We start from the raw sequence: 20,904 nt of genomic DNA on the forward strand, positions 1-20,904 counted from the left end.
CGGAGAGAACATACAAACTCTTTGCAGATAGTGCCCTGGCTGGTATTCGAACCAGGGCCCCAGCGCTGCAAGGCAAGAGCGCTGACCACTACGCCACTGTGCTGCCCGTACAAAAGCTAATGTAATTGATAGAGAAAATGCTCCCAGTTCTTCACTGCTGTCTGATTTTATGTGAATGTGGATAACACATTCAAATGTGCACTAGCCAGTTGAATATCATTGGTTATCAGTTTCCCCATGCAGAAAGAGAGGGGGGGTGGGGCATCCAAAGTTGTGCAGGGGCGCCCAGTGGTTTTGTTAAGTCCCTGTCTGTATACTCTTCTATCTACCTCACCTAGTCTTAACATACTACACTATAGAGGGCTCTTGATCCCCTTTCCATATTTTTTGCTCAACTCTAGCCTGGATCAGTATAGATGTGGATCTTCACAAATACGCCATGTGATGTAAAGACTGTCCACACTTCTTTACGGCCCCCGGCGTGGCTCTCGCAGAACATAATCTAAGCCGTATCTTACAGGGATTAAAGTGACAGAAGTAGCCAAATGAGTAAAGGCCAGCATCTTGCGATGAAGTCTTTAGCGATAAACCCGTCTCCCGGGGACCAAGAGCCGACAGCGTCTCCCGCTAAATTGGACAACGAGTTTAAAGCTTTGAGTCGTAACGCAGCGGCATTAGTCCAGAATTAGAGCGTTGTCACCTTTGCATTAGAACGCCGTTTAAGCCGCTCTTAAAAACATTCTTTCCCAAGATGAATTTAACTTTGCTCGGGTGGATTGAGCCATGAATTCTGCAATATTTACTGCCCGGCTGCCATTTCTCTCCCATCGCGGCTCTCCTGGAGCGACGAGGAGCGGCACTCGGTGAAGGGTGATAAAATAATATCGCTGCAGTTTAATGGTGGCAAATGATATTAAAGCAAGAGGGATAATGAGGAGAGGAAGGTTATCCTAGTTTATGCCGCCCATAAATCTACAGAAGCTCCTCCGTAGAGTTTTATTCTCCGCAGAGTCCCGGGAATTAATTGTTAGGTGAAATTTTCAGTGGCTTTCAGAAGAGTGAGATTCTGATTGGAGTTTAGCCCAACCATTCTAAAGCAGTTGTTTGCGGTTTACTTGAAGTAGGTAAGTTTTTGTGTTTTTGTTTTAGAAAGTTTTCAACGTTTTTTCAGACTTTTTTTTTATATCCCCCTTGATACACACTTTGCATATCTGCTTATAGATAACAGAGAAATGTTTGCAAATTAAATAAATAGCTATAAATACCACTTTTTGCTGGTCAAAGTCACCATTAGGTCTGGAACACTCTAGAAATCGCAAAACGCTATCACAATCGCTAGCGCTTTGTGTAAGTGCTTTGCAAGCGATTGTAGCTGCGTTTTCGGGCGATTGAGCTAACTCATATACTAGGTATAGGAGTACAAACGGTCACAAAGTGCTGCATGTCCTGCAATTTCCAAAATCGCAATCGCTCTAGTGGGCTCAACCCCATGGTCTTGCATTAGTAAAGCTTTTTTACAAGTGCCGGCCATACTCAAAACTCCAAAATCACCTCTAAAAGCACTCTAGTGTGCCCCAGGCCTTATTCATCTTAAAGAGTAACTGTCAGGCTGCAGAAGCTAATTTAAACTTCTAGTCTCCTGTGTTAAACAGTTTAGAAAGAAGCCAAAAAGACATTACTGAAGATAAAGATCTATCTTACCTTTGATGTGTTCTTATCAGCAAAGCTTAGAGCTAAGCTGGACGCAAGCCGCATAACATACTGCAAAGCATTCTGGGGCCCTCCCCTCGGCTGCTAAGGAGAAGACGGGATCAAGTTTCAGCAGCTTCTAAAACTCAGTCCAGCCACAGCACAGATAAATCTCCAGGCAGAGTACACTGCAGGAGTCCGCTATTGTTCCTAGCCACATGGCTCATTAATATGCACTGCACACTGTGTTATTCAGTATGAGCTGTTCTGTGATCAGAAGCAGGCAGGACATGAGGACACATTTGGCTTCACAAACATGGAACCTGCCATGAGCTGTCAGGAGCATCATTCTCTGCATATACTATATACAAATTCTGTGAAATCCAAACGTGGACAGTGAAATGCATATGTAATGTAAGTACAGCCAATCTTTAGCTACTGATATATGTGTTTATTTTCTCTGAGACCTTATACCTAACAGCTCCTCTTTAAGCAATGCTCATTTGGATTCCAGAGATTTGTAATTTACGCTTTTCTGATCGGAAATTGGCATTGGTGAGTAGAAATTTCAGCTGCGGGCGGGCAAGCAGGCACATAGGTGTAGGGCCAGATTTAATCCAAGACCACATAGGCTATGGCCTAGGGTACCACAGGATCAAGGGCGGGTGGGGGGCAGCTACCTGCCTACCTATACTGGAAAGGGGGGGTCATCATGTTATTTATATGAAAGGGGGAGGGTCATCTTGCTTCTTATACTAGAGGAAAGGGGGGAAGACGGGGTCATCAGGCTACCTATACTGGAAGGAAGGCGGAGTCATCAATCTAAACTGGAGGGGGTGGGGGGTTATCTGGCTACCTATACTAGAGGGAAGGGTCCAGCAACCACCGCAGACAGCAACAGCCATCGCCCAGTAGGTTCCCATTTAGAATTTTACTCCGGTTGGCCAGTTCCAGGCGGGTCTCCATCCTGACTCCGCCTCACCTCCCCAGGCTCAATTGCCAGCATTCCGGGGTGCTGTACCCCTCCAGCCCCAGAGGGGAGCTGGGGATGAACCCTGTGCCACATGCGGCAAGTGGACTAAAAGGGAATCCATATGTGCCAATACTAAATGGCGGTATTTGGGCGGCCGCGATGCCCGATATATAGCTGGAGCTGTTTCTATATGCCAAATTTCCGTTCTGGTGCCCTAATGCCGCTATTTTGTATTGGCGCCTATGCCTCCATCTATTTAGTATACGCGCCGCATGCACCCTTTTTTCCTGCTCGGCTTTGATTAATCTCGGTTCCACACCATACAGGCACCAGCCATTTTGCACCGATCTGATGAGAATAACATGAAAGCCATTTAGCGTATTTCACACTTTGTCTTTGCCTTATTAATTACGCGCATTTTCTTTAATGCTGAAGAGAGACACAGTGTGGGTCAAAGCTGCCATATTCAGAAATACTGTATGACTTAACAATCGCTGTGTGAAAATTCTGTTTGAAATTTCACAGTTCAACGGCTTGTAAAAATGATATAAAAATAGGAACAATATTTTACTGCTATATTTGAAAATAATCATATATATTTTTTAAGGGTACCTGTCATGAGGCTCCTGCTTTGACCTTCTGAGTAGTTCAGATTGGATGGTGTGTCGATGGTCAGGTTACCATCTTCTCTGTATTCATCCTCTATGAAGTACACACACATAGAATAGACATTAGAATCTTGGAATAATTGAAGCCAGAGGATGAGTATGCCAGCCCGAGTGAGCAGCAATATTTAAAAGGATTTCAGCAATTGCAGCTTCCGTATTAAGGCCCTCTTTAAAGTGTACCCGAGGCAATATGTGATATGATGAGATAAACCTGTATGTATACAGTACAAAACATTAATAACCAGGCTGTTTTACTTGTTATATTTTGCTTCCTGAAAGAGTTAATTACTAGGCATGGATGTGACAACGTCTGTCTTGTTGGTACCTTGTCAGGAATATAGTAAACATCATTGATAAGCAAATTACAACCATAAAAGTTTTCCTGGCAGAATACAACTTCTGAGAGGCAAGGAGAGATAAAATACATAAACTATTGACCTAACTCTGGGAGACTTAATAGGCTGCCACTGATTGAAGACAGTAAAACATTCAAGAGGCAGCAAACAATTGACAGTGCTCGTAGGCTGCAAATAAAATGAAACCCAACAGAGGCATGCAGAACCCCCAGGGGCTAAAATATACACCTTAAATACAAATCATATGCAAATGATGCACTTATCCCTAATCTAAAAATTTTAATGCAAATTTCTGTTGGTTTCATTTCATTTGCAGCCTAGGAGCGCTGTCAATTGTTTACTGTCTCTTGATAAGAAAATAAATGTGTATACCATTTATGACTAACAGCACCAGGTATGAATTATGTTTTAACTATCAGTTAGGTCTCTTCCGTGAGGGCCCGTCATCGACGTGGAGGAGTCTAGCAGGGAATAATTTATGCACATATTATTTATGCTGAAGCTATCGGCCAACTTTGCTGTAGCTGTTTTGAATGCAAGTTGTGTAATTTGCCCATTTTTCGAGCTCTGCACATCTATGCAGGTAGTTAATTCAGGTGCAGCGTTTGTCTGCAAGCTCTGCCAATCTCTCCTGCTGTACAATACACAGTAAAACGTTCAACCTACTTTGTAAATGTTTAAATATAAAAGAAAACCATGTGATTTATAAAAAAAATGGTCATTTTTATGAGTAGGAGAATTTACATTTAATTGTTTATCGCATCAGTTTATTTTCACCTCGGGTTCACTTTAAGAGGCTGACATATTTATTTTCTTTTTAACAATACAAATAGCCTAGTTGCAGGAATTACATCCTAGACATATCCTCTTCAGCTTTCACTCTGTGATCGTTTGGGAGATCTGACTGGACAAGAGGGGGAGATTTGGGCAGACTGGTCTGCTGCTGCCTCTTTTTGTCACTTAGAACCTATCAGCAGTGCTGTGTGGAAAATGGTTGCTCACTCTTCATGCTAAATGTTTGGTATAAAAGTAAATATTGAACAGTCTGATAGCAGTTTGCATACTTAGTTCTTCTCATTAGGATAAAGTAACACACATTTTATTTCTAACCCTATGGAAGTTACATCACAAACAAAAAGGTAGTATTTGCTATTGTCTTGTTAAAGTTACTGAGAGTTCCTCCAGTTGTTACAAAAGGCAGATAGGAAGCTTATGTCACACCCCCCCCCCCCCCCACTCATCTGATCATACGGCAGCACAGTGATGATGTCATTATTTTGTTCTGTTTCTTCCCAATACCCCTATTACATGATGACAGCACAGTGATGTCACTGTTTACTGTTGGCCACTCCCAGTGCCCCATCACATGGCAGCACAGTGATGTCACTATTTAGCACTGGCTCCTCCCAATGCTCCAATCACATGACAGCACAGTGATATCACCATTTAGTGTCGGGCGGCCGGCCCCTCTCAGTGCATTGATTACATGACAGCACAGTGATGTCACTCTTTAGTGTTGGCCCCTCTCAGTGCCCTGATCACATGACAGCACAGAGATGTTACTCTTTAGCACTGGCTCCTCCCAATGCTCCAATCACATGACAGCACAGTGATATCACCATTTAGTGTTAGCTCCTCTCAGTGCCTTGATCACGTGACAGCACAGAGATGTCACTCTTCAGTGTTGGCCACTCCCAGTGTCCCTATCACATGACAGCACAGTTATATCACTATTTAGTGTTGGCCCCTCTCAATGCCCTGATCATATGACAGTGCAGTGATGTCACTCTTTACCACTGGCTCCTCCCAATGCCCTGATCACATGAAAGCACAGAGATGACTCGTTTTTAGCCCTGACCACTCCCAATGCCGTGATCACATGACAGCAGAGATGACACTTTTTAGCCCTGACCTCTCCCAAGATGGCACAGTAATGTCACCTTTAGCCCTGATGAGACCAGTGTTGCAGCATGCATGTACCAGGGGTGTATCTGCAGGGGAGCAGCCCCTGCAATTGCAGGGGCCTAGAGCTGTAAAGGGACCTCAACGATGATTTCACTCCCGCTGATAAAGGGATCCATCCTTCATTGGATGTTCTTGTGGCTACACTTGTTATGGGTGTGAAGATGCGTACCTATGAAATCGCCGCCGGGAGACTTGGGCGCAGGATACAGCCGGTATACGGCTCACCCTGCTCCTGCTCAAGTCCCGGCGGCGTTAATTACTATTCCCCCTCCAGGTCCATGTGGATGGTGGAGATTGAGAATTATGTAATTTGGCTTCCAGTTATTGCTGGCGGCTGAATTACAGTGCCTTAAAGAGAACCCGAGGTGGGTTTGAAGAATATTATCTGCATACAGAGGATGGATCTGCCTATACAGCCCAGCCTCTGTTGCTATCCCAAACCCCCCTAAGGTCCCCCTGCACTCTGCAATCCCTCATAAATCACAGCCACGCTGCTGACAAACAGCTTGTCAGAGCTGGCTGTGTTTATCTCTATAGTGTCAGTCTGCTGCTCTCCCCGCCTCCTGCAGAACTCCAGTCCCCGCCTGCATCCCTTCCCTCCCTGCTGATTGGAGGGAAGGGACGGGGGCAGGGACCGGAGCTATGCAGGAGGCGGGGGATCAGCTGAGACTGACACTACAGATGTAAACACAGCCTCACAGCATGGCTGTGATTTATGAGGGATTGCAGAGTGCAGGGGGACCTTAGGAGGGTTTGGTATAGCAACAGAGGCTGGGCTGTATAGGCAGATCCAGCCTCTGTATGCAGATAATATTCTTTAAACACACCTCGGGTTCTCTTTAAAAGTAACTTCAGCTCCGTCTTCTGACGGCGCCGAAGTTACTCACTGATCGCCACTATAGCCGTAATCCCTATTATGGCCTATGGTGGCGCCAGCTGCACCCAAATCTCCTGCACTGTTATTACTGCACTCAGTGAAGATTAAGATGTCCACACGTTTTATGACCCTTAAGATGGGCCGGGGCCCCCAGGCTGTGAGGGGCACCAGGGGTAGTCAAAAGAAAGGCTGTGAACGTTTGGTAAGCCCATCAAAGTTTTGCTGGGGGGCCCTGTGATTTGTAGTTACGCCCCTGCAATCTATCAGTTTGTCATTTGAGTATTGCTATTACAAGCTGTGTGTTTCATGTTTCCAACAGAAGATAAAATCTGGACCATCATTCAGCACAACGTCAGCGAGGTCACTGCAGTGCGGGGAAGTATCCCTGGGAGGCCGTACTCCATGACGTTTAACTACAGCGCAAGCGCCGAGCAGCTGGAGGCCGCGATCAATAGCGCGGAATACTGCGAGCAGGAGGTGCTGTATCACTGCAAACACTCCCGGCTGCTCAACTCTCCCAGTAAGTGAAAAAATCAATACGGTCATTTACAATTTAACTGCATTTATTTTATTCTGTACCTTAGGGATGGGTTACATTTGTTAATTTTAATATATATATAACTGCAAACAAGCTGTTAAGGAGACACTGAAGCAAACTTATTTTGCACATGTTACCTTATAAGTCGCTTCAGTGCTCTCATAACATATAATCCGCCATGTCCCCGCCACTAAACGAGGGCTGCTGAGCCCCCAAATCTCTCTGCAAATATCCACGACCAACTTGGTCGTGGATTTTGTTGTGCTGAGAGGCAGAGCTTCCAGCTGTAGCTCTGCCCCTCCTGTCGTCAATCGCCGCGCGGATTGCCACCTCTACCCGCCCCTCTCTGTGAAGGAAGAGTGAGAGGGGTGGGGAGAGGCGGCGATGCACCGCGATTGACATTTAGGAGGGGCAGAGCTGAAGCTCCTTCCAGGAAATGCCGGCTGGATTGCCTCCCGGGGATTTGGGGGCTCTGCAGCCCTCGTTTAGCGGTGGGTACACGGCGGATTACTTGTTATGAGAGCACTGAAGCGACTTACAAGGTAACATGTGCAAAATAAGTTCGCTTCAGTGTCTCTTTAAAGGGATACTGTAGGCAGGTCGGGGGAAAATGAGTTGAAGTTACCCGGGGCTTCTAATGGTCCCCCGCAGACATCCTGTGCCCGCGCAGCCACTCCCCAATGCTCCGGCCCCGCCTCTGGTTCACTTCTGGAATTTCAGACTTTAAAGTCTGAAAACCACTGCACCTGCATTGCCGTGTCCTCACTTCCGCTGATGGCACCAGGAGAGTACTGTGCAGGCCCAGTATGGTCTGTGCCTGCACCGTGTGCTCCTGGTGACATCAGCGGGATCGAGGACACAGCAACACAGGCGCAGTGGTTTTCAGACTTTAAAGTCTGAAATTCCAGAAGTGAACCGGAGGCAGGGCCGGAGCATCGGTGAGTGGCTGCATGGGCACAGGATGTCTGCGGGGGACCATTAGAAGCCCCGGGTAACTTCAACTCATTTTCCCCCGATCCCCCTACAGTATCCCTTTAAGTGCTTATTATTTGCAAAGCGTTTTTTATCTGGCAGGTAATTTGTGATTCTGTTCAGTGAGTGCCCTTTTTATGTTTATCACACCTCCACCGCACTTCACAGTAATCCTCATGGATGCCCCGCCTTCTTATAAAATGGTGTTGTCTGATTGTGAAAGTCCTATTTTTTTCCTGTTTTCTGACCGGAGCTGCCTGTCATTGGGTGCTGGAGTCATAGCTCCCAACTCTCTCTCTTTTGGAGGGACAGTCTTTGGAAATCCATTCCCTCTGTCCCTCTTTCTTCCTCATTTGTTTCTCTTTCAGGACTCATATACAGATCTGTGTAAATATATGTATTCATCCTTTTTTAATTGACTATAAAATGTTTTACCATCCTTTAAATTGATATATTTCTTATATTCAAATGTTAATATGATGGAAAATAGAGCAGGATAGAGAGGACCAGTGTGGTTTGAATAATAAAACAACATATTTTGCCAAATTCGGCTACCAAGGGCGTCTGGTGTAGCCGATATATGCCAAATTCGGCTACAAAGGGTGTCTGGTGTAGCCCATATATGTCAAATTCGGCTACAAAGGGCGCCTGTTGTAGCCCATATATGCCAAATTTGGTTGCAAAGAGCGCCCAGTGTAAGCCATATATGCCAAATTCAGCGGCAAAGGATGCCTGGTGTAGCCCATATATGCCAAATTTGGCTACAAAGGGCTACTGGTGTAGCCAAAAAGCTAGTTTTAGTTTATAAAAAGGATGCTGTTATAGGCAAAATTTGTTGGGCTATAAAATGGCTCTAGATGTAGCTGAGAAAAGTGATTACTATGACCTAAGTTCTCCCTACTCTCACACAGAACCCTCCCCTGATGGTGCCTAACCCTAACCCCTCCCTGGTGGTGTCTAACCTCAACTACTCCCTGGTGGTGCCTAACCCTAAGACAGCCCCTGTTGTTTACTATGAGTTAACTTCTCCCTACTCTCACACAGAACCCTGCCCTAACCCTAACCCCCCAGGTGGTGCCTAACCCTAAGACCCCCTAGGTGGTGCCTAATCCTAAGACCCCCCAGGTGGTGCCTAACTCTAAGACTCCCCAGGTGGTGCCTAACCCTAAGACTCCCCAGGTGGTGCCTAACCCTAAGACCCCCTAGGTGGTGCCTAATCCTAAGACCCCCCAGGTGGTGCCTAACTCTAAGACTCCCCAGGTGGTGCCTTACCCTAAGACCCCCCAGGTGGTGCCTTACCCTAAGACCCCCCAGGTGGTGCCTAATCCTAAGACCCCCCAGGTGGTGCCTAACTCTAAGACTCCCCTGGTGGTGCCTTACCCTAAGACCCCCCTGGTGGTAGCTATTGCCTAACCCTAAGACCCCCCAGGTGGTGCCTAACCCTAAGACTCCCCATGTGGTGCCTAACCCTAAGGCCTCGTTCACATCATTTAGCGCAGATGGCTGTGCGATCGGAACGCAACTCGTCCGATCGCACGCCATCTGCGCTCCTATGCGCTGCGCAGCAGATCCCATTCATTACAATAAATGGGATCTGCGCTGCGATTCACAAAAATGCATGCAGTACGCGATAGCACAATCACGCTGCTGCGCAACGCATATGATGGGAACGGTAGAAGGGCTGTCTATGCCCTTCTACCGTTCTTGCGTGTCGCACACTATACGCGCTGCCAAAATGCGCACGGCAGCGCATATAGTCTGAACGAGGCCTTAGACTTCCCTGATGGTGCCTAACCCTAAAATTCCCCTGGTGGTGCCTAACCCTATGTCCCCCCTGGTGGTGCCTAACCCTAAAGCCCCCTAGTGGTGCCTAACCCTAAACCCCCTAGTGGTGCCTAACCCTAAGACACCCCCCCCCCGCTTGTGATGCTTAATCCTAACCCACCCACCCTGCACCCCCGAATCAAAAATCTCGGCTATAAAAGGGTGCCCTTTTGTAGCAGAATCAAAAACCTTGTAGCCGAGAACCTTGTAGCTGAAAAATATATGGGCTACAAAGGGGTGCCCTACTGTAGCCGAAAACCTTGTAGCTGAAAAAAAATATTTGCTACAAAGGGGTGCCCTACTGTAGCCGAAAGTAGCCCAAAAAAATATGGGCTACCAAGGGGTGCCCATGTGTAGCCTATATCAAAACTCGGGTGCCCTTTTCACCACCTTGTAGCCAATAAGCCAATATTTGCAGAAAGAACATTGATGTCTATGGAGGAGCCCTTATCATACAGGCTGCGCAGGCGCCCTTTTCAATGGATCCCTTCTTTTGAAATCTTCATGGTATGTGTGATGGGGGGGGGGGGGTGATCAGGGGTGTGGCAGGGGCATGGCTTAAGTGTCCCTCAAAAAGTTGTGAGGTATGCTGGACTGCAAGTTTTTGCAGTGGTGATGATTTCTGCAAAAATGTGTTGCTTTTTTGCAGAGAGAAAATGCATTTTGTTAAAAAAAAAATTATAACTATGAAACATTACATTTTTGTGAAGATTATTATTACTATTATTGTTACAAAGTCAATATATGTTTTAAAAAATATTGCTGGCAAAACAGCAACTATTAGGCTGGGACCACAGTTGTGTATGTGAAAAACAAACATGATATTTTTTGCATGCACTGTGCAATTCTATGCGTTTAAAGGACAACTGTAACGAGAAGGATATGGAAGCTGCCATATTTATTTCCTTTTTAAACAATACCAGTTGCCTGGTAACCCTGCTGGTCTATTTGGCTGCAGGGGTGTCTAAGGACCCTGACACACTTTTGGATTTTTTTAAAAAGCCTCCATTGACTTACATTAAAATTGCGGAATTCCAACATAATCGGAATTCAGCTTTTCCGATCAACACTACTGGCCTTAGAAGACAGATGCCACCTCTCTCTGTCACAGCAGCAAGCCGTGAGAGTTAATACATATTACACCTCAGAGCCTTTCCAGGCATTGAGGCCAGCGCAGAAGATTGGCAGCAGGAGCTTCTACAATGAAGGCTGTTTCACCCTCTCATCAGTTTGTGACATTCAGGTTTCCCGACAGGCAACCGGCGAGAAGAGAGCTTCATTTCCTTGAGCTGTGCCACGGTTAATAATATTTCAAGAACACAATGGTTTCTTTTAGACCAAAATAACTCCCGGATAATTCTCACAAGGCTTTGCAGGCAACACAGTCCCCCGGTGTGCCGAATATATCTTAATAAATCCCACTGCATGCGCGCGGCGCTCCCAACATACACAAGAGCATTAAGTGAATTCATTTTCCGTGCACCGCGCATCAGGCACAGGCCGAAATAACATTTAAGAAAAGCTGCATTTTTATTTATTTCTGAACGGATTAGGCCTCTTCCTCTTGCTGGCGGTTTTCTTGGAAACGTCGTTTTCAGTTCTTTTTTTTTAAGGGGGGAAAAGTCTGAAGGCGACACAGCGGGGGTAAAATTCTGGTTTATGCTCAAAAGTATCATTCTGAGCCCTTAATAAGGAAAAACATAGTTGGTTTGTCTGTTTGCACGTCTACCCGTTCTTGTCTGTTTAATAATTCACTTCTCTGTTGTTCTTTGTGAAGAAGGTAGCTAAATAGAAAAGTTCAGCAAAATATTACAGTATGTTCTAGAAAACTGTGCAGAACATTGCAAAGTTACTGAATACTTAAAGTTTAAAGAGACACTGAACCAAAAAAAAAATGATATAATGAATTGGTTGTGTAGTACAGATAATTACTAGAACAATAGTAGCAAAGAAAATATTCTCAAATTTTTATTTTCAGTTATATAGTGTTTTTTTTTTTTATAACATTGCATCATTCTCTAATATTTGCAGTTTACACACTACTCAGCATTCTAAATTATTTTACAGAGCAGCCCAGTGAACTTTTGACCTGTTCTCTGCAGAAAAAAAGCAATAGACAGTGCCAGACACTTGAGATAATAAGCTTCAGAAGACAGAGCTTTGAGAGTCGTAGAGCTCAGTGGCTCTTTTGCATAGATAACTGGAGTTTCTTAACTCCTCCTGTACTGGAAACAATATTAGACTTACGTCTCTGCTCCTAATGTTTTATTTCTTAGCTGTACTACACATACAAATCATTATATCATCATTTTTTTCGGTGTCTCTTTAAAGGGAACCTGTGATGGGCTCTACTTGCGTATTTATACTTACCTGGGGCTTCCTCCAGCTCGTGAGCTCCCTCGTACGTACATGTTATCTGGCTGACAGTGACTTGGGCACAGGGCAAGCCGAATTACAGCTAAACTCCCCAACGGCGTTAAATACTATTCCCTCTCCGAGTTGTAGAAACTTGGAGGGAGATGGAGTTCGGGGTCTGACGTTTGCCGGATCCCTGAATTACTCTTGCGCGGGGCGCCCCTCATGGCATTAAAGCTATGATATACGGTGCCCAGCTTGGGTGCTCAGGCCTGAATGCCATTCCACCGAAGTAGCCTGCCTGGTCCCTTGTTGTCGTCTCTGGTAGCTACATTCTCTTATACTCCTTCCCAGTAATCTGGCCAGCCAAGCTCTTCTGCGCATCGGCGGTGGCCGCCTGCGCACCCCCCTCGCGTTCTCACAGCCAGGAGCCCCATATCATTATAAATACGCCAATAGAGCCTATCTCTGGTACATTTGAGGCTGGTTTCACACCATAAACCAGCGTTGGCAATGCAATGTGTCGCGCCTGATGCACCACATCACACAGTCAAAAACAGGGCTTCAGTGAACTCTGCACCATTGTGCGGTGTTCCCTGTCTGGCCACTGGACAAGCAGGAAGTGACACACGCTTGCCGTCCTGCAGAAGCGTGTTGTTAAAATCCGCTGCTGTGCATGCGTGCCGAGACGACGCTTCGATACATTTTTCTAAATCCATGGTCACCCCCCCTACAGAGGGGGGGGGGGCACTGTGCCTTGCGACCAACTTATCGGAAGAGACTATTTTTAACATCCTTTGGAATGTGCCCTAGGCTCATTGCAACAGAGGCTTCAATTCAATTAAAAAAAAAATATTCAGGTAGGTAAAATACTGCAATCGTTAATTTAGACTTTTTGGGCAATTCATAAAGGTTTTTACAGGTGCAGTAAAGTAATTTTTACTAAAAATCATGGCTTCAATTCAAAAATACCTGTTTAGTAGTTTTATATGTTCATGTTTGTTCTGCTCCCTCTGAATATGTCTATTAGTCTTTATTAGCATTTAATGGCCAGAGTTTAGGTGAACATCCAAGAAATCTAAGGGCGGCCATGGTAAGATGATTTCCCCACTAGCCCCTCTGCATCTTCAAACAGGAACCTAAAGTGTTAAACATCTGAAGGCTTCAGCGTAAATCTCTTTTGTACAGGCTCTCTCCTCTGCTGCCTGGGGTTAGAAAAGCTTGCCCCTCCTGAGATGGTTGACCCTCCTTAGACGGAGTCAATTAGAGGGACTTGCAGGAGAAGGAGGCTGTTCCTATTGGCCCATGACTCTGTTAGTCATGGGCTCTCTCTCTCTGCAGCAGTCAGTCATGGGCTACTATCACACACTTTCCAGCACAGGTAATTACCGTACATGTTACTTGGCTTTACCGCATGCTGTAATCTTGATGACTTGACATTTGCTGACATTTGTTGAGATGTTTACCACACAAGTCAATAATTTACCTCACTGCTCAGTAATTTAAGCTTGTCATGCGGTAACAGCCTTTATGAATTGACGTTTTTCTATATAATCGGTAAAATCAGCTGTTTTTTGCATTACCGAATGTGGTAATGCTTTGTGAATTAAAGCCAGAGTCAGTTTGACCTCAGCCTTAGTACATTCAGCATAATGGACCACTGTCACATAGGGGGCTGTGCAGAGCCCTGCGACTTGTTTCCATAGTCACAGGAGAATCGGATGGGGTAATGGTGAGATCTTACGTGGCCTTACTGTCAGAGAGGAAGGCAGCGACCCGCTACAAAGTCACTTTAAAAAGAAGATCTCTGTTGCTTGAGAACACTTTGTGTCTTCTTCCTGTGCGGTTTTCGAACAAGCACAGAGTCTATAAAACCTTGTTAAGAGATAGAGTGAAACCCACTGATAGGTAATGAGGTACTTGCTTCTCCTTCAATTGCAGACTCTGATGCAGGTGTGGAAGCCAAGATGAGAATCTCATTAAAAATACATCTCATGCTAAAAACTCTGGATGGTTAGTTTTGGCTGATGAGAGCTTAAACAACATTTGCTGTTCTTAGCTACCGTTCTATCTCAGCAAGGGGGCCATATATAATTTACTGCCGGTGTACGCGAAGAATGCGCAAAACACTTTGCCTGTTGAATCATTGATGAGGCTCGCAGAAGCTATAAGGGCTGTTAATAGGCAACTATACCATCAAGGTGATTTAAGTCATCAAAACTCCCCACGTATAATAATACTATCGTGCAGGAAAATGCAAAAGTAATTAAGACTGAACTTAGTGTAGAGATTCAGGAATGGGAAACAAAATGGCTGCCAACGTTCCCCAACCCTGACACAGAACATTAATAATACTGACTATTAAAAATAAACTAAAAAAATGTTTCAATGCTTTAACCCCTTGAGGACTGCAGTGTTAAACCCCCCTAAAGACCAGGCTGTTTTTGTACAAATTAGCCACTGCAGCTTTAAGGCCTAGCTGCAGGGCCGCACAACACAGCACACAAGTGATTCCACCCACCCCCTTTTCTCCCCTCCAACAGAGCTTCCTGTTGGTGGGGTCTGATCCACCCCCCCCCCCCCCCCCACTGTTTATTTTTATTTTTTTCAACAAATATTTACATTCATTTTCTATTAATATATTTTGCTATTTATTTATTTGGTGATCGGCTGTCATAGGCTTCTGCCTATGAGAGTCGGTCGCTCTCTTGTCCCCCAGGGGGACAGTCGTGGCACACGGCTGTCCCTAGTACATTGCTGCTGCTCATCGCAGCGCTGTACAAAGTGTAAAGACGGCCGGAAACTGAAGGCGGGGCGGAGCTCCGCCCCCCGAGCAGGAGATGCGCGTGCAGCCTGCGTTCGATCTCCTGCAGTAGCCGGCTCCAGGACCTGACCCCAATTGGCGTTAGGCGGTCCTGGGGCTGCTGCCGAGTTTACGCCCATTGGCGTGACGAGGTCGAAAGGTAGTTAATTTTCATTGTAAATATGGAGGTCATATGGAATGAACTTTTAGGGCTCAGCGACACTATAAGCGCTTTTCTGAGCATTTTGTGATTGATTAGTGTTTTGTGAGTCACTCCCATTCACTTTTACTAAAATCGCGGTAAAAATCAGCTAAAAATTGCAGCAATCACGTACGCGGAAAATCGCTGCGATTTTTCCGCGATTTTTATGAAAGTGAATGGGAGTGATTTTTAAAAAGTGCTCAGAAAGTGCTAATCAATCACAAGCACTCAGAAAAGCGCTTAGTGTGGCTGAGCCCTAAGGGCTCGTTCACATCTAAGCGGAAATCACGCAATTCCCGCTAACCGCAAACTGCTAGCGTTTTTTAAAATCGCTAGTCCAAATGTAGTCTATGGCAGTGTTCTCACTGTCGCGTTCACGGGCGCTTTGCGATTAGTGATAATCGCAAGCGCGTTACCTGCAGTGTTTTGGCGGCGATTCTGGAGCGATCGTGATGATTAGCAGGTATAGATTCCCTATCGCGATTGCTCCCAAAAAGCTACTTTGTCCAGTGATTTTTCTGCGATTTTTCTGCAGTAATCACTAGCGTTTTGCGATTTTAGAGGTGAATGAGACCTCAAGAGTCCCTTCCTGCAGTGTCTGAAAGCAACATTATCTAGGTTAAAGGAACCTGAGGTGAAAGATATACAGTATGGAGTCTGCCATACTTATTTCCTTTTAAACAATACCAGTTGCCTGGCAGTACTGCTGATCTTTCTTTTGAGTAGAGTCTGAATCACACACCTGAATCAAGCACGCAGCTCATCCAGTCAAACTTAAAGAGGAACTCCAGTGAAAATAATGTAATAAAAAAAGTGCTTCATTTTTACAATACTTATGTATACATGATTTAGTCAGTGTTTGCTCATTGTAAAATCATTCCTCTCCCTGATTTACATTCTGACATGTAGCTGCTGCTAGCTGTTTTGGCTGTTGGAGACAGCTGTAAACTGCTATTTCCTGTCTGTGAACCTCGTTACATTGTGGCAAACTGTCACAATGCCTCAGAGCTTCTTGTGGGAGGGGTTTCACCACAACATCAGTCATACAGCGCCCCCTGATGGTCTGTTTGTGAAAAGCAATATATTTCTCATGTAAAAGGGAGTATAAGCTACTGTTTGGTATAAAGTTAAATTCTTGGTTGGAGTTTCTCTTTAAGTCAGAGGCCTGATTTGCATGATTGTTTAGGGGCTATGGCGAAAAGTATTAGAGGCAGTGGATCAGCAGGACAGTCAGGCATTGTGCATTGTTTAAAAGAAAAAATATGTCAGTCTCTGTATGTCACTTGGGTATCTTTTAAAGCGGAACCAACCCAAATTTTTTTTAATTCAGAATATCTAGTTGCAGCACTCTGACACATACAAAGATAAATACACACTCCTTCAAGCCTATGAGCATTTCAGTGCATGCTTGTCACCCTTCTCTTTTCATAACTAGGGTTATACAGGTGGCAGCCATTACTTCTGAGCTTAGTAGGAGGTTTTAGATCATGGGTGTGTTTGTCATCAGCTACCCTCCCTCACAGGGGCGCCGTCTATGTGAAATCTCACACAAGCTGAGATCACCTCCCCTGTGACATCATCAGTAGCAGCCTGTGTTTTGTTTTTTATCTCCTCCACCAGTCTGCCGGATTCTGTCCCGGCAATATGAATGGAAAGGTGGGGTTCCTCCAATAAATGTAAAATATTTTATATTTGTCATCATGCAGCTGAAAAAAAGGCTGCTATTTATTATTATAAATTACAAAGTAGATTTTATTTCTGAGATCTTGTATTTTTAATTTGGGTCCACTTTAAGTCTGCTTCTCTTGAGCCCCCCCCCCCCCCCCCCCTCCATGGACAGCTGCAGAAAGGAGGGTAAGTGGCAGACCAGGCCACGCCCTCTGTCAGAATGCACATGAGAAAGGAGGTCTAGCGGCATCCAGCAGACCTCCCTTCTTGAGTCCTCACGTGGCATAGAATGACTCAGGTGGGCGGGGAGAGGGGATGGGTTAGAGCTTGACAGCCAGATAGCATTGTATGCCAACAAGTGGTACAATGCTAGCAGAGGTGGCGCTCTTTGGCTGATTCGCCTCCATATTTCTGTTGGAACATGATCAATTGGGGCAGGCTGGTAATTTATTGATACTGTCAGATTGATTTCTGCCGGGCTTCAGTAAATTATATTCCAGTTTCTGGAAAATGTAGTAGTGACTGGTGTGTGGCTAGCTTAGACCTGAACTCAGAACGTCCTCTCTGCTCTAAAAGATAAGCAACAGCATAATAACCTTTACAGAAAAAACATTTCTTTGTTACAGCTGATACAAATCCTGCAGTAAATCTGCAATGTGTCTACTTCCTGCTTTCATGGATGCAGACGTAGGGTTAACATCCTTTGTTTACAAATTAGCTGCTCTGCTGAGGCAGCCAGCTGACACAACTGAGAGAACAAATTACAACTTGTGATTAGACACAGATGAGGAGGAATGTGTACCTATTAAATCGCCACCGGGAGACTCGGGTGCAGGATACAGCCGCTATATGGCTTACCCTGCTCCTGCACAAGTCCCGCAAGCGTTAATTACTATTTCCCCTCCAGGTCGACGTGGATGGTAGGAAATGATGTAACGCGGCTTCCAGTTATTGCTGGCGGCTGAATTACAGTGTTTTAAAAGTAACTTAAAGGGTCACTTAAAGAGACTCTTTTTTTTACCTTCTTTTGTTTAACTATCCTCTTCAGCTTTAATGACAGAGTTAAATCGCCACATTCCCGCGGCAGAGGAGTGATTTATTACACTGTAGCTCTGCCTCCTCCACAGTCAATCTCTGCTGATCGCCGCCTCTCCCCGCTCCTCTCAGTCTTCTTTCACTGAGGAGGGCGAGGAGGAGGCGGAGATCCACAGAGATTGATTGCGGAGAGGCTGAGCTACAGCAGAAAGCTCAGCCTCTCCAGGAAGAGAAGCCCGGCGTGTCAGGGCAGCATGATCTGCGACCTGCAAAGTCCTAGAACTTTGCAGGTAGTTTACTAGGTAATAAATCACTCCTCTGCCGCGGGGACGCAGCGATTTCACTCTGGCATTAATGCTAAAGAGGAAAGTTAAACAAATGAAGGTAAAAAAAGAGATTTCAAAGTCTCTTTAAGGTAACCTAAAAAAAATGAGATTTACTCACCTGGGGCTTCTACCAGCTCCCTGCAGCTGTCCGGTGCCCACGTAGACTCGCTCTGGCCCCGCCGGCAGCCACCTCCGGTTTCAGGGACAGGAGCTGACAGGCCTGGGAACGCGAGTGATTCTTCGCGTTCCTGTATAGCAGTATAGAGGGCGCTATTGCGGCCAGGAACGTGAAGAATCACTTGCGTTCCCGCCCTGTCAGCTCCTGACGCCGAAACGGGAAGTGGCTGCCAGCGGGGCCAGGAGCATCAGAGCGAGTCTACGTGGGCACCGGACAGCTGCAGGGGGCTAGTAGAAGCCCCATGTGAGTAAAACTCATTTTTTTAGGTTGGCTTAAGTGTCCCTTTAAGCTCCATCTTCTGACAGCGCCGAAGTTACTCACTGTGCGCCGCTATAGCGTAATTCCTATTGGTATGGTGGTACCGGCTGCGCCCAAATCTCCTCTGCTGTTATTACAGTGTCTGGGGTGGATTATACAGGCTAAACTCTGCAAATACATACACAGTGCATTTCTCTGTTTTCCTTCTGTCCTGTCCATGAGATCAGGTGACAGGTCCACTCTCTTTTTAGCTGTGCATTATCTGGCCTTCTGGCTGCCTTGTGTCCTCTCTCTGCGAGCTTTCAGATGCTGCACAGACTGCTGTGAATGAGAAATGTTTGGCTGATGTAGATGTGTGTCTGCTAATTTGGGCCTGCTAGTTCAGATGGGTCTCAGCTTAATGATCTGTTCCCAGTTGTTGGCAGTGGCACTGAAGGATCAGTCAGATATTTATCTCTGTGCCAGTCACAGGCCCTCTATTGATTAACAGTTCCCTGCAAGGAGGCGGTGTGATGAAAGCTGCTCTAGTTATGGGGTTTCCTTATGTTTTATTTAGAGTTTTATACATTCAGTGTAATACAGGGGGGGGGGGGGGTCCTCCAGTGGCGTAGCTACCAAGCTGTGGGCCTCAATGCAAGTTTTACAATGGGGCCCCCCAAGCACCCTATACATAGCAATTGATACAGCGCACCAAAACCTGCCAATGGCAACTACAGAGTCAGAAGAGCAAGAAGGGAATGGGGACAGTTTGTTAATTATTACCATTATTCAAAGCATCTATAGAAGTGATTATTATGAGCACAGGACCAATAAAGAGTTAATACTGTAGTTGAGGGAGGGCCCTTCGGGGCCACTCTGGCCCAAGGGCCCCGATGCGGTTGCTACCTCCCTCTGCACCCCGTATTGCAACGCCCCTGGTGTCCTCTACTTACATACAGGTTCCGTTCCGGGAGATTGTTTGTAAGATGAATCTGTTTGTAAGTTAAGTCCTGTAGTGAAATGAGGATAAATGATTTAAGTTTAAAGAAATCTTGATTTGGACATATAGTACAAACAATGTTTTTGGGTTGTTTTTGGTTGCACACATGGGTTTCGATTCAGTAAACGGTGCTAACCCAGTTAGCACGCCTAAAGGCTTTGGGCGTGCTAACTAGGGTGCTAAGTAGTTAGCACATACAAACTACTTAGCACCGTAGGTAGCACATGCAAACTTAGCACTGTAGTTAGCACATGCAAACTACTTAGCACTGTAGTTAGCACATGCAAACTATTACTTAGCACCGTGCTAACTAGGGTGCTAAGCTCGATGGTTAGATACCCCTGGTCTTGCTAATTATGATCTTGTAAAAGATAGAATATTTGGAAATTTAAATTCAATCTGAGCTCTATATTTTCATGTGGCGATCATTATATTATTGTTAACAATACCTCTTATCTTCCACAGTGATAATTGATGCTGAAGCTACTGTTGGAAAAGTTAGGAGGCGCACTGCTACACTGCATATTCTGTCATATGTTCCTTTTCTTTGTTGAATAAACACTGATTTTTTTTAAAAAACACTATGGTGCTAAGTAGTTTACATGTGCTAACTACTGACCTAAGTGGTTTATATGTGCTAACTATGGTGCTAAGTAGTTTGCATGTGCTAACTACTTAGCACGTGCAAAGCATGTTAGCACATGCAAAGTGGCTTTTCACTGGCATGCTAACACTTAGCACCCTTTTCTGAATCAAGCCCTAATCAAAGATGTCACATCTTATCAAAGCTAACACGCCTTATCCGAGTAGCATAGCGAGTGCTACGAACCCGCAGGAGCTCAGGGCAGGACGAGTGCCATTGTCAATTAGTAGGCATAAGTTCGTAGCGCTCGCCATGCTACTCTGATAAGGCGTGTTAACTTTGATAAGATGTGACATCTTTGATAATGTGTGATATTTGAGTTATCATGGTTTAGTGAATCCAACCCCATGGTGCCGTGCGATTTGCGTGCGGCAGAAGCGTATACCGCAGCACATTGTGCCTCAACATTGCTTGCAGACTAGCTTCAGTGTGAAGCTACTGCTGCAATCTGATCTTGCTGTGCTCACATGTGTTTACAAAGCAAGCCTGCTATGACAGAGAAGATTCTAGGAGAAAAAAAAAAAAGAGTAAGGGAGGAAATGACATCAGAATAAGCTTCAGTCAGAGGGAATCAAAATAGAAAATGCCTACAACA

At 45.3% G+C, this 20,904-nt stretch overlaps 1 protein-coding gene across 1 annotated transcript in view; it reads left to right on the forward strand.

Moving 5' to 3' along the window:
* Positions 1–20,904, forward strand: part of LOC137526181 (contactin-associated protein-like 5) — a 508,827-nt gene that overhangs the window by 351,856 nt on the left and 136,067 nt on the right. The window contains exon 13 of the mRNA XM_068247401.1: positions 6,848–7,048. Coding sequence (XP_068103502.1) covers positions 6,848–7,048 — 201 coding nt within the window. The remainder of the gene's footprint in view (positions 1–6,847; positions 7,049–20,904) is intronic.

This window comes from Hyperolius riggenbachi, chromosome 7 (assembly GCF_040937935.1).
Source record: "Hyperolius riggenbachi isolate aHypRig1 chromosome 7, aHypRig1.pri, whole genome shotgun sequence".
Classification (NCBI taxonomy): domain Eukaryota; kingdom Metazoa; phylum Chordata; class Amphibia; order Anura; family Hyperoliidae; genus Hyperolius; species Hyperolius riggenbachi.